This window comes from Merops nubicus, unplaced genomic scaffold, assembly GCF_000691845.1.
Source record: "Merops nubicus isolate BGI_N331 unplaced genomic scaffold, ASM69184v1 scaffold44220, whole genome shotgun sequence".
Lineage (NCBI taxonomy): Eukaryota > Metazoa > Chordata > Aves > Coraciiformes > Meropidae > Merops > Merops nubicus.
In genome coordinates this window covers 2,787-21,556 of record NW_008584354.1, presented here as the reverse complement: position 1 = coordinate 21,556, position 18,770 = coordinate 2,787, and the positions used below count along the sequence as shown (strand labels likewise).

At 36.8% G+C, this 18,770-nt stretch overlaps 1 protein-coding gene across 1 annotated transcript in view; it reads right to left on the bottom strand.

Moving 5' to 3' along the window:
• LOC103776333 (OTU domain-containing protein 7A-like) overlaps positions 1–17,560 on the bottom strand; it is a gene marked incomplete at both ends in the record, with an annotated part of 22,245 nt that extends 4,685 nt beyond the window's left edge. Inside the window, one exon of the mRNA XM_008943843.1 lies at positions 17,406–17,560. Coding sequence (XP_008942091.1) covers positions 17,406–17,560 — 155 coding nt within the window. The remainder of the gene's footprint in view (positions 1–17,405) is intronic.
• Positions 17,561–18,770: the final 1,210 nt, after the last annotated feature.

Below are 18,770 nucleotides of genomic sequence, written 5' to 3'. Positions count from 1 at the left end.
GGAAAAGACCATCAAAAGCCTGCCAGTGTTGAGGTGAATGGTATCCACTGCCCTCCTTGCATCCAGAAATCCAGACATTTTGTCATACAAGGCAATCAACACCAGGACTTCTCTTCCTTGGTTTCCAAAGAAATGGTTCCAGAAACTGGCAATTTAAGATGAACACTAAATCCCACTGAATTTAACATAAAATAATGAGAGACAGTAGTAATTCACATCTGTACAGTTGTATTAATAATAAATAATAAGTATCAGCAATTATGGGAAGACATGACTGTTAGTGCTATAGCACAAGAGGAGAAAATTTCTTATCTATTTGCAGAGCAGCAATAAAGTAAATGTGAAATACTTTAGGTCCCTTTATCTTATACATCAGACAAAACTTTATCTCTCTGTCTTCTAGAAAGCCAAAAGTACAGGGCAGTGTTTTGTAACAAACCAGACAGTGTGGTTTCACATCTGTGTGAGATACCAGCACAGAATCCTGTAAAAAATCTGCTTCCAAGCTCCCACTTCATCAAATTGCTATGACCAGCAATAACAGAACACAAGCTAATACCAGACATAAAGAAGACTGTTTAGTACAGGTGGTGAAATGGTACTTTGTCACTCTCAAAAAATAACAACAAAAAAAAGGCTGAGATGTTTGTATGTTATTTTCAAAACAATCCTAAGTTAAAATATACAGATGTCCTAGCATTCTCCAAGTACTTGTTTTTAACTGGAAATTTTCAAATACTTAGTAGCAAGAAAGTGACTCCACTAATTACAAGAAACCCACAGCATTCCATGAGCACTTTTTCTGGGAATTCAAAGGTAACCGGATTCTGACTAATGCATGATTTATTACACCATTAAGTTGACACTTTATGTACTTTAAGAAGCTACATTATCTGAGTAACAGTTAAATATAACTTATTTGCTTACACAAAGGCGAATAAGCTAAAAATAGTACAAGGAAGTTTTAATGCAGATAAAAGTGTCTTTTACTGCCATAGTCATTTCTGTGAAGAACAAAACTAACTGAAGTAGGAAAAAATCAGCACAAACAGTTGTTACAGGGTTGAACTAAACTATCTCGGGTTTTGAAGTACTAAGCAAAATTGTGCTAGAATTAATATCACAGAGAAAGAATGTTATATAGATTTTGTGTAGTCCTTAATATAAAAAACCAAGCCAGTGGTGTAGAATCATGTAGATTATACTGTAATCATCTATGAGAAAGCCTGTAGGACAATAATGCAAATTCAGTGAAAATTGTCAGAGATCTTAGAGCAAGTAGATTCAATGGCTATAATCCAGTCAGGGCTCTCAGCTAACTATATATATAGTCATCTGAATCAAGTTCCCCAACCCAAACATCGAAGACTCATCAGTATGTTCCCAAGACTGATGTGATCACATATCAATGTTTGGAATAGGGATTGCTTTTCTTCAGTCCTGTTTTTAGGAGGTACTTACAATATGTTTTCTAAATCTTCATCTCAACCATGAAGAAAACAAAGTAAACCTTTTTTTAAAAAAAGTTAAAGTGACAATAAATACAATTCTAGGAAATGCTGGTTTAAACAAAATAGCATTATCAAAGTACTGGCAACGCTACAAGTCCAGCACTATGTGAATTTGAGCGGCAGCCTGGGTTTATTCAGTACAGATTCTTGAGTAACAGACCTGTATTGAGGAACACAGCATTTCTCTAATGTCAGAGCATTCCTTACAGATCACCTGCTCAAGGTGTTTTCATGTATAAGTTCTGAAATCTAACAAAAATCACAGTGTGTGTGCTGCTTCGTGACTGCTGTGTGATGGGGTTTTAATGTCTGGAATAGGAAAGCAGAAAATCAGTAAATTAACACAAAACTCACTGTCCTTCATTTTATGCCAAACACATTCATCTTATATAAAAGTTCTATTGTAACAATTACAGTCAGCCTTCAGAAACGAGGCTCATGGTGTGTTGTATTTCAAACTAAATTGCATAGTGACTCGAGTTATGCTCTGTGGTACTATATAGCAACTGAACTTCAAATAGAGACTTGAAACTATACTTAAAATTTCTATATGTAAATGTATCTTACAAAGAAATATTTTATTCCCAAATCTCTCCATCTCCCTGGAGTTGTCCCATCTCCTGAACAAAAGCACCAATTCAGCACCAAAGCCTTAAAGATCAGAAAACCAACACAGAAAATTATTATTGGACTCACTTGCTCTAAATTTGTTGAAGCCTCTAAGCACTGGAATGCAAGAAAAGAATTCAGTCAACTTAGAGAACATAATAAACACCCTTCCATCTCCATGAAATAGTGTTTTTTAATATTAGCCACCCTAAAGTGACTAGCATAAGTGTTTTCAGCTACTCTCTGTACTGGAAACATGCAAGTTTGCTCCCTTGGCTAAGGCTTCCTCTCATTTTGGTTTACATTTTCACAACTAAATATAGATGTTGGACCTTTTGATTTTCCCATCGCCGTAAAAAAGAGTAGAATTCACCAGTTTGTGAGGATTAAAGACGTAAATTCTTAAATCAAAGTAGAGAAAACAAGAGGCAGCAAAGAGAATTAGGGGAAAGGAAGTGAGGAAAAAAACACAGGCATTTTTAAGACACTGTGTAAAGAAATACAAAGAAGTACAAAAACTTAATGTAGTATAAATTAAAAAAAAAAGTAAGTGAAGAGCTCTAATAAAAAGTGTGATATGATTCAGACCACAGGAGCAACGGACAAGCTGGGAACAAATCAGAAAGGTTATTAAATTCAGAGATGTCCAGAGCTGATTATCTGAAGAACTATTTCTAGCAGAGTGATATGGCAGGTGAGAAAGTTTCAGCTGAAAGTTACTGAAGAAAGTAGTAGGGCTTATGATTCTGGAGATGAATAGATGCAATTCTGCCCAGCACTCCTCCTCTAAAGTGCATATCAAAAGCTTTGCAATTTTTAAAAGCTGTATCTTATTACATTCCAAGATAAGGTTTGAAAGAATTAAAAAACCTGAGGGATGCTGAATCAGAAACAATGAAAATAAATTAATGTAGCATTCAAATGAAATATATCCCACATAATGCCTCACAGGGTAGGTCCCTCCTTCCAGTCTTGCTACTTCTCCAACAGATTTCAGCAGCCTTCTGGTTTGGTACAGACTGTATACAGCCTCTCAGAATCCCCAGGAAAACACTCACTTTTTCTATTACCAAAGTTCTGTTTGCATGTCTATTCCCTCTTCTTCTCTAAAATCTCCTAGACAGCTCCTCACAGAAGTCCCTGCTCTGTCACATCTTTTTTATTGTCTTTTATTGTCATTTCCTCCACAGGCCCTCAACAAAAAGGAACAATCTTTCCTATACCACAGAGGTTACATATGACATAGGCACCGACATGCCCTCAGTCACAAGGCTGAAGAAGCAGCAACAGGTAATTGATCTATTTTGCATAGTTTCATCAACTAAACTAAGTCAAGTAAGACTTCTTGTTGCAATCTGAAGGACAAGAATCCCACAACACTATTTTTCAGATTGTCCACTATTTTTTTTAATACCTATCTGACACACCCTGTTGTTCCCTGACTGCAAACTTCTTTGATTATATGATGTATTACTGTATTTTAAAAGGTATTTCACAGGCATAACAACGTTATTTCAGTACAGGCACATCAGATGCCAAGTCACTGGTAGGTAGCACTCTGTCAGTTACTGAACTGCTCCAAAGCAGCACTGACACAGTGGGTTCACATGAAAGGCTTTAAGTTTCTAGTGGTCAGAGAACGTCAGTCACCAAAAGCTGGAGCACCACAAAGCTGGTTAGAAAACATGGGTAGTCAATCATGATCAGGATGCTGGGATCAAATTAATTCACTAACTCAACAGAAAGATTACTCTTAATGAACAGTTATTTCCCTAACAGCTGCAAGTGCTGTGTGAGTCAGCAGGTGCAAAATTTAACAGGACTGAAAAGTCTCTGCTTTAAAACCAAGTGTTTCTAGTGTGGAAGAAAAATAACAAAACAAAACAAGAGTGCAGCTGAGTAAGGAATGGAAGATCCAGTCTGACTGAGTGCTGGTACTGATGTTTTAGTGTCAGAGAAATCAAGGCATCTACATGAAAGGGAAATTCATAAATATACTCAGTTATACTGTGAAGTTTCTGTCCTAAATAATGGTAGCTTAAATAACAACAGAAGGCATTGTCAGCCTGAAGAAAAAAACAAAGATAGAACAATATATAATTTAAGAAGCCACTTACCTATTTTTGCCTTACCACTTCATGCTCGATTGGTATAGGATTATTAAAAAAAAAAAATGATGCTAAAGCACAACAAGAGTAGGACCCACCTCAGAAGCGTTCCAGATGATTCAGCTTTTCTTAATCATCAGGGTGGACTGCTTCCCCCACCCGTGTCTCTGGCCTATTTAGACAATATGAGGAGTCCAAGAAGTGTTCAGAAGCGCGTTTTGCAGTGATCTGATGCTCTGAGAGCAAGCTGAGAGACAAAATTTTCCCAGACCTTGGTCCTGGCTCTGCAAAGCCTAGGTTTCCTTAGCACACTTCAACCAAGACCGACATATAAAAGCACCAAGAGGAAGAAAGGGGCAAAGAATGAGAGGCAGTGTCCAGTGACAAGGCTTTCTGTGGTAGGTTCACTGGACTCCAAATCCCAGTCTAGAAAGAAGTTGAAAAGGAGGCAGCTATCAAAAGCATTGCCTATGGAAAACTACTACTGCAGGATCTGCAGAGAGTATGTTCTCACCTTGGCACGCTGCTCTTTGGGCATCATATCTTTAGTGAACGCTAGGGAAAGTAATCTGCTATTAAATCAACCTTTTGAGGGAGGGAAAGGTTGAGGTGAAATCATTAGGACTGACTACATTGTGATCAGAGAATATACCTCATTCTTTCACCTTTCCCAGCCCTTCTACCTTGCCTTCTTGTCCTTAACCTGTGAACACCATCCTCTCCTTAGAAAACACTTGATAAAAGAAACCAAAGACCAAGACCTAAATGGTTATATTAGCCTTGACTACTACTGTTCTCCTCTTGAGGCATACAAGCAGGAAAATCACTCCAGGGACAAGACTGGGAATTAGATGGACAAACAACTGAGCCAATAGGCCAGTCAGAAATTTAGAATAAATCACTGTGATTTCCCTCAAACTCTGCAGCAAGGAAGTTAGGTACAAGCCAATGAAAAGGTCAATCCAAACCAGAGTAAACTTCACAGGACAAGAAATATTCCTGCAGAGTCCACCACACTGGATCTATGCGCTATGTACAAACAGCTGGAATAGCACTGTAACAACTGTAAAACATTTACATAATTACTTTTTCATAAGTGGGACTAAAAATGCTCTACTATCACACACCCAGGGGTTTGTCTGAACAGGTATTATCTTAAAATATCACCACTTTATTGAGTTTTAAATAAAATAATAAATTGCCTAGTTTAAAAAAAACCAACAAAACCAATGCAACTATATAATGGTCTCTATTGGAAGCTCTGTTGAATAACTTTCAGAGTGGCCTCCTGACAATGTCTTGATTTCTGTCTTCTAACAGATATCTTTCCAACTCGCTCCATATTTCCTGATCACCTTGAAAGCTGAAACCTGGAAGCAGAAGAGCATTAGAAACTTTAGACTTCTGCTCTAAACTGTTTGCTTCAATACTATCACATACTCTAATTTTTTTAGATGGGAAATACATTCTGCCTTCATAAAGGCAGTGGAGTTAGCACCACTCAGGTTTTACATGTAGCTTTCATAGTGCTTGGAGAGTTGCATTCCCCCTTGGTTTTCTGCAGAATAAGGGCCCATCTTTTTTTTAAATCTTTTTCCCTAGTCAAGTCTTCAACTTGACTGTGCTGTGAGAAGAGAGTGACTTACTAATGCTCTGCAGCACATGAGTAATCCTTTCTTGCTCAATGTTAAGCACTTGCTTTGTCAGATCACAGCTCACACTCTCTAATAACAAAAATGAAGCACTCATTAAGTGCCTACACTAGTTGTACTGATACAAGATTTTATGGTTTTCAGACAGATAATATTCAGGCAGGAAGACCTGAGCAACATGCTATTATTTTTTTTTTTTTTATTTTTATTGTTTAGGCTAAAATAGCATAGCTTAATGTGGTTGTAACAGTTAATTATTGTCTTTCACTTCTTTAATCAGATATTATAAAACTAGAGGACATTTATCATTAATTAGTAGGAATAGGAAGCATGCAACTACAAAGCACTTCCCTGCCGCCAAGCTTTCAAATATCCACCTACTACAATATGTTAAAAAGAACATTTGAAAGGTCACCAGCAATTCCTGATTAAATGATAAACAAAATGCTAGAAAGGATGCCATTTGAGGTGGGGAACTAGAAGAGAGCCAAGTAGTAAGCACTGCAATGAAAGGCAACTTGCAGAAACAATATACACACAGGAATTCAGTAAAGGGAATTTTTAAAGGGTCAGGAAATGCTGTCTAAAGCCAAACAGGACCAAAAAGGATGCAGAAGAGGAAGGTTAGACAGAATTAGACATGAGCTGCTGATGCATATATCAAGAAAGCAGATGCAATAAAAATATTCAGTAAGAATTTATGTGAAACTTTCACAAAACAAAGGAGAAAACGAAGCCACAATGCTACACAGCTCACGAAGAAAGCAACATGGACAAGATTGCAGAATGGTGTATTTCAGAAAATAAAAATTAGGTCTATGGAAGCACAAAAAGATGATGAAACTGAACAAGTTACTGATAATAATTTTTCAATATGACAAGTACAAGAAAGTAGAAAAAGGTATTTTGCTGAGATGGTAGTAAAAGTAAACTGGACACACCTTATGGAATTTTTAACTATTCTAATCAGGTACAGTATCTGCCCATCAACTTTACATTTTTGTTGTTAATGAAACTCACAGTTGAATGCAATACCAGTTAGCAAACACTTTTTAAAACGAGAGACTACTGAAGAACCAGTACCAGCAATGTAACTTTCAAGGTTTTTGCCATCATTTCTTAAATATTTTACAGCAATTGGCTGTATTTTTATTTTTTAATTGCAAAATAACTACAATCCCAGTATTACTGAAGCTAATTCAAAGCATCCACAGGAAAAAAAAACCCACAAACCTCCTTATGGAAGAAAAAAATTAAAATTCAACAAAGCATCCCTGCCCACAGAACAGGAACAGTTTTGCTGCCTGACAACGTCATCGTAACTCTTTCAAATGTACTGCAGAGAACAGGCCTCTGTGACTCAATACTCCATGCCAGCATACAGAAAGGTGTCCTTGGCGTAGCAGCCATCCCACAAATACAAAGCACCAGCTGTTAGGTGGGAGGCACATCATCTCTCCTTTTAGCTCATTTAGCAGACCCAGCATTTTACATGAGACTATATTGTGGATCAGCGAGAAATCAATTTAAGCAGGCTCAGGAATTTTCGGCAGGCATGCTTGTGTCATGTAGCCCTTCCCCTTATGAGGGTGAAAACTACCTGTAAGGATGTACAATCTGAGATGTTTACAATCGACTAGACACAAATCTGGTATTTGGCAGGCTGCATAACATACTTCTAAAAAGAAAAACCAGTGCTCTTTTTCCATCTATGTGCTTCTGTGCCATCTTTCAGCTCAGATTTTGAGCAGCTACACATGTTAAAATTGAAACAACATGAATCTGCACATCATGACCTCTTCCTTCCAAGAATATAGGAAAGAGTTTTTAGCTGAAAGTGTTGTCTGCAAGGCTGAGAGAAATGAGAAGCACTCTGAGTCTTACAGTTAAGTTTGAAGAAGACAAGTCTTCGCAACGTTTCATAGCATGAATCTAGAACAAGTGTTATCATCTTGACTTTTAAGTCATCAGTTTGACTCAATGGACCAGTGGCCATTATGGGTCAAGATAAACAGAGCAGGCAATAAGCTAACTTTCAGGAAGGCACTGAGTATCAAGACAATCTATGAAGTGGACCTCTAAGTTCAATTTGAAGCAAACACAGCAAGTAACAGTCCAAGCTAATGCATTCATGATGATCTCTTGCTAATCTACTGGGATTCACACTTAGGTGAAATAATTTAAATAATCAAGTCCCCAAGAATACTACACTAAAGGCTTCTCATGAAAAAGGACGTGTCTAACATAGACCAACATACTGCCAACTGTAGAAAAAAAAAAATTAATTTTTTTTCCTGATGTAACACGAGTATACAATTGTACAGGAGAATTCAAAGACCCGAAAGTTAAGAACTGATTTAGCTCTCCAAAAGTGGAGGAAATATTTTGGATCTCTTTCTTTTCCTATCAACCTCCACTTTTCCCAGTCTAAGTTTAAAGTTAATATCTGTGCTCCTGACACCCTGTATATTTGGAAAATGGAAATGTTCACATTTCCCATAACAGGAATTAATAGCTGAGCATGGTTCATGTACTGTGTCATTGACAGGAATTCTTGCTGCATACTTGTCTATGTGGAAGGATGATATTTTGTGAGGTGTCGTTGGCTGAGAAGATTCATAATTGCCAATCATTATGAAATCTTGCATTTTATTTACTACCAGAAGGGAATATTTTTACCTATATACATTGGTCAATCATTCTAAATTCTTGTTTAAATTTATTTAAATGTCCTGGCTGAACCTAACTGCTATACTGCTATCTTTTTAATGCAGCATATGTTTATAGTTCCACATGCTAGTGAGGTTACAATTAACTGTTCTGAACTAAAAGAGTTCTGACATTTTACCCTCACCATTTCATATGACTTTTTTTTTTTTTGCATTGGACTCTGTCCAGGTATTTAAAATTGTGATTACAGGCACAAGGCACAGTAACTAAGTAAGAAATAATTCCACCTTTAACTGCAAAAGGTCTTTTACCTCTTCAGTTCATGCTAGCATTGATAATTCTAAGAGACCTTTTACTGAATGCAAGTTATTTATTAAAGCTAAGAGCTTTAGGTGACTACGCTAGAAGGGCATTTGGAAAAATTATAAGCAGCTTCTGCCTTTCAAGATTGATTGTTAGTTTTCACCAACAAAAAGTTACAATTTTGTGTCACTAGACCAATGCACAATGATTAATTAAAAAAAAAAAACAAACGAGGTAGTAAATTTAAAAACTGACAGTCTGTTAAGATACCAAGTCTACCATCAATGTCTTTCTCATGTAAGGAAGTCTGTTCTTAGAAACCAGCTGCTAATAAAGCAATCTACAAGATCAGTTTAAATGTAGTCACTTCTTCCTATTTGACATAAAGCAGATTAACAAATATTAACAGGCATAAGATAAGAATTAGGAACTCAAGACCAGCTTTGTTACTTCTGAAAAACTTAGATGCAAAGCAGGATAAAATTGGACCATAGGTTTAAAAACAAGATTTCATTTTGGTCCACGTTTCCAAAAGAAAATAACATAGCAAGTTAACATTTGCCTCATTTTCTGCTAGAATGCAAAGTCACTCAAAGCTGAACAGACAGCTGGAAATGACAATTTTGATCTCTGTGTAACGAGACATTGGTAGCAGCTCAGCTTCCTCTTTCCTGTGCCAAGCCTTCCAGAAGGATTCCAAAAAAGGAACTGACTGAGGGAGAAGAGAAGAGACTATTTTTGGGAAGTTAGCTTTGTACACTCAATCACATGACAGTACCATAAATTTATCTCTTGCTCTCCATTAATTACATGCTTTTCTTTGAATTCTGCTTATATACGCTATTCTTTGAGGAGACATCTATCTGCTGCATCTCTGACATTTTCCATGGGGTCAGCCTCCTTTACTGCATACATTTCATGAATGGAAAGTCAATCGCCTCATTTTGGAACTAATGGTGGACTATGTATACCTTGATTAAGCACAATATAAAGCTGGAAATACAGAGCAATTACTTTTATATAATGGTGGAATACTATACCATTTATATAAATAAATGAAGCCATCTGTACAAGTAAAAGGGCAGTTTTTCAGTTAAATGTATTATTTTTGATGCACTTTGAATTCTTCTGTTTTTATTGATTTTAATTTTTATTATTATTGCCAGTGAATTTCACAAGTCCTTCAGCTCCTAATGGTTGTCTATACTGCTGGCATTTTAAAATACTTCATCCTGTGCCTTCCCCCAGTGGTCTTGGCCTGCACACCTGCTGCTTCCTGAAAACTAAGCTGTGTTCTAACTGATCTATTAGTAATCTCCAAGTTCATCCACAGCCCTGACACTGTAAACCAAATACAGCATAACTTGTTTTAAAGATCAAACTATTTTCTTTAACAGTTTTTTTTTTTTTTTTCTGCCTTAGGCCACAGGTTAAATAGGTTATACGTAACAACTCCATCATTACTGCTATTGGGTGCACAGGAGATTCAAGGTGCCAGCCTTGATGAGAAAAAGGGATATGCCCTCCTCATTCCTGGATATCGGGGAAGTTGGAGATCAAACAGAGCTGAAGAGAAATCAGTTCTCTATCATGCAAACCTAACTGCTTATGCTTAAGGTTTTTCCCAAAGCTCAGTGAGGCAAGAAGTCTTTCTGCTGTTGTCAAGGTGCCTTTGGGTCTGGCTGCCATTGACACACACATATATATATATATAAAGATGACATCTGGAGAGTCTTGCAGCTGATTTCATGTTTTTCTGTGACACTAATCTAATACATACCATAATTTAATCCCTGTATGGGCTGTTTGTCAAACTATTTTTCTGAGATTGTTGTTTCTTTAACCCAAGTCACATTTATTATCAAACTGCTCTGTCAATATTAACCACTTGAGCAGGGGCTTTTACTAGGATTTTTTTTTGCGTTTGCTTGCTCTTTTTCTGTTATCCTCAAAACTTAAGTGAGAGCTGAAATATAAATCTCTCGTCATTAACAGAGATCTGGTAGCATCTAGATAGCATTCATTTACACATTTTCATTCCATCAAACTAAAGGGAGGGCAAAAAGCAACACTAAACATTCCATTCAGCTCTCCCCAACTTCTGTGATGTTCACCTAGTTCTCACATCTCCAGTTTTTCTATTACAGGTATTTCATGCTGTCTTTATTTCCACAAGGGGACGGACAACTGTCCAGGCCCATTATTTCTCAAGAATTTTCAATCACAGCCAAAACAATAGGTACCAATCTCCCTTGGAAGTGACTACGTGGATACAAGTTATTTGTGGAAGGAAAACTACTGAGGTTTTTTTTTTAGCTTCTTCTGATATTTCATGATTCATCATACAGTGATTCAAAGGACTTGGAACTGATTTAAAGGAAAACACTAGAAAGATCAGCAAAGGCTGAGAGAAAGAGATGCCAACTTTTTCAACAAAGGAGCAGTTCAAAAAATACATCATTCATAACCAGCTTATTAGGAAAAGTAGGTAAACATCTAAAAACATGTATTAGTGAACAGGAAAAAGGTCAATAGGGAATCTGAAAAGTTGGTCAGCAAATGTGCAAACCAAAAAACTGTAATGCCTCCTTTGCATATCTCACATCCAGAAGCACACTTACAGTTCTTGAGAGTACATAAAGAAGCTAAAACCCTCAGGCAGTGGTGAACAAGATCTCAGAGAGATATGAAATGAAACAGATTAAAGACTCACGAATTAATAATCTAAAAATAAATGTGAAGCTGGAAAAGAGTATTTCTAAGAAACAAATGGTCTAGAAAATGTGTACAATCCACTAAAATATCATTGGCAGAGCTAATGATACATAGTTGAAATGCATAAGTATTAATTCACAATTAATTTAAAACAGTTGTAAGCATCTTAATAAATATAGAACTCCAATATTAAAGCTTTATACCAGATAGCCATGAAAATGTTCTAAGTTGCTTTTGTTTTCATAAAAGTAATAGCACAAGGCAAGAGCATGCTCTTGCCCTTTATTGGAAGTAAAAAGATTTCAGATCACTGATTTCTATTCTTTTTAAGTTGAATCAAGGGGGAAAATTGTAAGTATGATAAGATTTTTCATGTTTCATTAATAACTACATTTATACCAACAACCATATGTTTAAAAATAGGGGGCAATACATTTTGGAAGAATACATAGAGGAAAAGAATTGGCAATAATCTTGTCCTGGTGCACAAGATTCAATGTGAGATTTGCATGCAATTTTAAGAAGCATTTTTAAACTTGGGAAAAGACAGACAGGTTCACATGGTGGTCTTGGATATTTCTAGTACAAAATGAAGCCTTTGTCTCAAGGAATTATGTGAAAGTTTGTTAGAGTAAGATTTACAATGATGGGAGTGCACTTGTCTTCAGGCAGGTTGATAGAATAGATCTGATATGGACTTTTTTGGGAGTGAGACAAACTTCTGAAGCTTACTTCCTTCTGAATGAAAGTCTACAGAGACAGGATCTCAGGTTTGCAGGTCTGTAGCAGATGTTTCTGGTACAAACTGATCTGCTTCAAATCTCTCTGATTTCTGAACCATCCCACTGTGTAATGCCAGATCCAGTTTCCATGTCCTCCGTGTCAAATACTACTCAGACAGCCAAGCAACTGTCACAGTCACTCTCCACTCCATAATTTGCTGACATGTATTGCTCACACATTATCCCTAACCTGCGATTTTTTTATCTACTACAGTCAGCAAATAGCTTTTGGTGTCCTTTTATTTACAAAGGGACATACTCATCATTCTTTGCTTGACTTGTAATCATTAACATAAAACCATCCAGATTTATGACAACTTGGAGATGCCATGAATTTGAAATACTTATCTGTAGGTGTGCAGGCTCTCAAAAGGCAACTCCTGCTGGGTATTTACTTTAAAGTCTCTGCAACATTAGAGATGAAGGTGTAAATAGCTAACAACCAAGTGTCCTCCCTGGAGTCGTAAACAACAAGGATGAACACTGCTAAGTCCTGCAGTCATAACCAAGCTGAAAGAACTGTGCTTATCATTTTAATAATTCAGCCATAATAGTAGCTAAGAATTTTGGCAGGGCTGGTAGAAAGCTGTTCTTTCAATTGAAAAGAATTATAGATGTAGTCTGGGTGGTCGAGGACAGCATTCAGATAAAGAAAGCAAAAAGTGCTGAGCAGAGGAAGAAAAAGCCCTTCAGTATAAAAAGTACAGGAAGGTAACCAAGGAGAACAATCAACTGAAAATAAGCATGAAGTGTTCTATGCACTAGGCACTGCCAGAAACTAACAGAGTGGACAAAGAGTACTGCAGCTTCTAATGGAAGACAGATTCTGATGTGGAGACAAATCATCTGGAGAATTCAGGCCAGAAATAGCTCACTCAGCTATTGCTCAGGCATGCAGACACACTGTGGGCACACGAAAAAAATTATAGTAGTACAGAGAAGGGCAGATGAGAGTCTCCTGAACTGAGAGAGATAAGATGCTGTTTGGGTTCACCATATATAATCCTCATAAAAAGATTTTTCTCATGATCTCAGCTACTTTGGCTCCTCATCCTAGAAGTGGGCATGCAGTTATTGGGATGCTGAAAGGCAAGGAAAAAAAAAAAAGCTGGGTGCAGAAAGAGGACAGAAGATTATTCACACTTCAAAGTTATTAAGTCATTCTAAACTCCCATTAGACTGGGTTACTATGCATCCACAGCACATCAGAGAGAGAAATAAATTTTGATTACTCATATGATTGTATATCTTTAAGAGATACATATTAGTAGTAAGGTAAACGATTTTGTGCTGTCAAAATCTCTACTTGAAAACAACACATCTTTTACAATATGCCAGTTATATAACTCTACATGAATATAAAGCTAACATTCTTTGCTACGCTTAATTACTAACACAAACAGTGTACATTTCCAAAACATATCCACTCATAAATATTACTGCTGTTATACTGAACAGTTGGGAAAAGCCCCTAGCTTTGAAATATTTATATGCAGTTTAATGAAAGCAATCACCGAATCAAACATAATACAGAGCTTTATGATGTATCAGGTCATAATCTCAAGTTTCAAATGCAGCAACTGGCTATTATAAATCTACCACATTATCAGAATAAACTGTAATAGAGGGTTCTTTACAATACTCAAGAAAAATGAAACAGGTGACTTAATACATTGTAGGTCTATGTGCTGTTAAATGCTAAGCCCCTTCTGTCTCCTTTCCTTGTACTTTCTCCAAGGCTATGTGCAAGTTCCCGTAGCTGTATCACATAAATAGTAAATAGCAAATAGCCTACAACTGGCCTTTCAGACTCGATAAATAGTGTTTGAAAAGTAGGAATGAAACACAAAATGTGCATCGGACAAACACAAAGTAAGCAATTTCTAATGCAATTTTATACACCAGTGAATGGCAGATACAAGGCTTTTCTAGAGAGAGACATAGCAATATCATGAAAATAAAATTAATTTCTTAGGCAGAAGTAGGAAAAACAAATCTATTTTTAATTTTGATGCAGCTTTAAAAGCCTGCATTTACATCCAGTTTCAGATATGCATGACAAAGTTTTCATACCATTGAAATAATGACTTTAAGATTTTAAGTCTGTGAAATCTCAGCTCCTTGACAGTTAAGCAACTGCACAAAATTCTAGAATTGGTAGCTCTGAAACATCAAGCTGAGCACAGACCTGACCACAAGCTCCCTGTGCAATACTAAAGTAAACTTCACCAAAGGTACAAACAGCAGCCTATACCATGCAATTGCAAAAAAAACAATCTTTGCCAAATAGCCAAAACACTGCTGTATACATTCTTTTGAATGATAGAGAAAATACAGAGACAGAAAGTGAGACCTGGTGGTCAACATGTTTGGCTTATCAAAATAAGCTAGAAAGGCAATTAGTTTCTACTATTTCTTTTAGGATACTAAGAGCTGTCAAAAAGAACCAAACACAAACAAAATTAGAACCAATACATATGTGTATATATATGTTTCATTTTAAAAGAAATCTCTTTACATCTTCATTTCAAATCAAGTATGGACACTTTCTGAAGGTATGTATCAAGCACAACAAGCAGAACGTTTTAGTGAGACAAGTAGATGTGCTCAATACAAAGTTCAACAGAAAAAAATTGGAGGGATTTTATCAGCAGGACAGGCAGAGTATGGAAACATCAACAGAACCAATACTGAGGACAGCTTCTGGCAATTTAGAAAATCTATATGCAATGTATAGATTTTTAAGCTATTTGTACAGCCATCAGTGTGTATTTAACTCATCCATTTGTTGTCAGGGAGAACCACCACACTGTGCACAATACTGTCCTGATGCATCCACAGGACAATCTAACTAAAATAATTGGATAAGGAAGCAGAAACTAGTATCCTTGACTATCTACAGGTCTGTGACATTGAAGAAATTTCCCCCAAAAGATGAATAAAGGAAAAGGCATTAGAAATGGATCTGAAAAAGATGTGTATACTCTATATACACGTCTATAGAAACACAATACAAACATTCAGTCTGAGCAAGTTATGAAATAGAATCTGTGAGCATAACAGTTAGAGAGAAGGGCTATGAGGCCTTAAAAGAAGTGACCAAAACTTGTGCTTATATGGAAATGAGGATCTATATAAGCAAGCTTTTTGCTGATTTTGGGGCTACAAAGAAAAAACCAATCTTGAGATTTCTCAAAAATACTTGTGCATACATGTTTTCAAACTTTGAACTGAAAATGTGATACAAACATCATCATTCCAAGACCAGATGCAACACATTTCCTATGGCCTTGTGCACCATGCTGTGGGGTTGCTCTTCTGAATACTGCTTATCTTTTGAGAGGTTACTTCATGGGTTTCGGGTTTGCTCACAGAGAATCTACACACTGTGACAACTATGAAAGATAGTCATAATGGTGTGAAGGTGGCAATCCCTTCTGTGTCTTTTTTAAACAAATGAGAAACCCTGGGATCAATAACTATCAGCACAAGATATGGCCAGTGTTAGAAGTTGTTACACCACATGTAGCCACAACTACATGTGCTGAAATGTTCCCGTGAAGTCATCTTGTCCACAACTAGCACCAATCCCTTTTACTCTGAAAAATTCCTGTGTAGGAGGAACTACTTTGAGCTAGATGCTTATGTCTATTAGCCTGTTCACAATAATTAAATAGCTTATTGTTTATTTCTTTGTTAATATTCATAGTGTGAATTTATTCATCTACAGAAATGACAAGTACAACACAGAAAAATACTATTCTAGATTTATTTGGAGGCATTACCCTGTATAGCAAGGAAAAGGTATAACCAAAGAAAACAAGATATGTAACTCTTCTGAACCACCTCCAATAGGTACGCATACTTTTTCAAATTTTGGCAATGCTCTATCAGCACAGTAACTGAAAATCAGTCCTAATAATGCTAGGAAAAACCCTCCTTTTGCAAAAAGACTAAGACAGACCCTAGGCTAGAATGACAGGTTGATCAAATCAATCAGACAAAACAGAGGTTTCTTAAATATAGTGAGCAAATGATAATATTCATAGTGGGGTATTCGAAGGTTTTATTACATGTAATACAGATTACTTGGGAAATGCTGCAGAATTGTGTGTACCTCTGTGTTAATAATACACCATTCTTTGTTACTGAAAAATCCAAAGTAAAAAAAGAACTTAGAGCAAAATTTAAAACTTTCAGGATACGTGTGATAAAGTGACATCGCTCTTGCAACAAGGGGATATATGCCCTGGTGTTCACTTTTAAGTCTACTGTGGCTGTTTAGTTGGTGCTTTGATTCAACACACAGTTTCTCAAAGCATATTAAATTTTTTTAAAAAAATAATTCAGGGAAGAAGCCTACTGTGCATGTATCAAGGCCACAGAACAGCCGTGCAATTTAGATATGGTTTACTCATTTCTAACCGCCCATCTTCACAACTGTTGGTTAGGTCACATCAGAGGAAATGAACAAAAGCAACTATTACAAAATGCCTTCAAATATCAAAGGTGTCTTTCTACTTTTAAGCTTATAAACATAAAACAACAACAAAAAAAATAAGAAGACCCAGTTATTTTTCTGATGTGGCTTCTTAGATGTTTTTCAGCCTAGCCATTTGACTCCCATACCATGAAGTTTGGATATGCATAATAATCACTGGGCCCCTGAAATATATCTGGTTTCCTTATCACTTTACAGTAAATCTACTTCAGACCAAACTTAGCTGTTTTACACAGTGAGCCAAAACATTTACAACTACTTTCAAGCAACTGAAAATGACAAACTGCAGCTAAAGCCCCTCCCCTCTCTCCCTGGCACACATACTTTAAAGGTATTACTTGAAAGTTAACCTAACATCAACATAGCAATAAAAACTTTTTAAGGCTTTTGCTGAAAACATTTACCTTAGTATGATCAGCTTATTACAAGACTTGGCTTTCTAATCAAAATATGAAGAACTGTCTGTCTCCATAGACTGGAGCTGTCTTTTTAGGATTGGTCCTTGCTTTAAGCAAGTAGTGAACATAGGAAATACTTGCATCCTGAAAACTCACCTTCTAGTAAGTCTCTTGCCAGACCTGGTTCTGCCCCTGTGGACCGAACAAAGTCTGACAGGACTGCATCCATATCAAGAGTCATGTGATCATTCAGAGTTGCTGCCAGACATGCAGCAGCAGTAGGACTCGCTGGCTGGCTAGAAGGTATCCATCTGCCAAAGAGAAAAAGAGACAGGATTTTAAAATATACTCAAAAGTGACATGAACTCTCTCTTCCCCTCTTCCCCAAAGAAGACTATTAAAAATACTAAAACACACAAGGTACAGCATATGAAAATAAACAGCACTTATCAGCTATCCTTGCCTTAGTCTAGACACTGTTGATCATTCACACTGGAAAGTACTGTCTGTCTTAACATTTCACATTTTTAGTGATTTTTCTTATATGCAGCTTGTAAATAATTCTGCAGCTTGAAGACTCCAATCCAGCTAAACACAAGCACTGGTCACTCAAAGCACAATCATCATATCATTATCACTGCTCACACACTGAAGTTTAGCAAGCATTTAAATGCTTGGCTAGATTAGAGTTCTTTTACCTTAATTACTAATATATACACAACAGAGATTAGTCTTTGTTCTTTTACTTGCTTTGTAAATACCAGTTCTGTAATTTATAGTTTCTCCACTGTACTAGGTCTGTCTGGGATGAAGTTAGCTTTCTTCATTAATTTTCTAGAATTGTGGCTAAACCAGCATTGATAAGGCATCAATATTTTAGTTATTGCTAAGCAGTGCTTACGCAGCCTCAAGGCTTTCTCCATTTCCCACTCTGTCCCTGCGCATCAGTTGAGAATTCCTGGCTCCCATACATGAGATGATTAATTGATGAGAGATCCAATGAGTGAGCCACAAGACTTGCTCATGATGTAAAGTCCCATATGGCCAGTGTGAAAGTTTGATGATGAGTAGAGGCTAACAGTGGACTACTGCAGCCTGAACAGTCATGCCACCATTGTGTGCTACTGTACCAGCCATGTTAGAACCCCTCCATGAACTGGAGTTAAAGGCAGTTATTGAGTGGTACGCTACAACTGACATGACCTATGTGTATTTCTTGATTCCTTTGGCAGCAGACTGTGGGCCACTTTCCTTTCACAGGTAGGGGATGGAGGCACAGCACTACTATTTCCACGGATAGATACGTACTGCACAGGAAAATGGTAAAGTCCCCAAACACTCACAGTACATTGACATAATCACTGTATGGGGCAATATAGTGAAAGAAGTGTTTGAGAAAGGAAAAGAATAATTGAAATCCTTCTGAAAGGTACCTTTGCCATAAAAAACAAAGCAAGTTCAAAGGACCTGCACAGTAGATCCAGGTTTGATGAGTAAAAAGGCAAGATGGACATAATATGC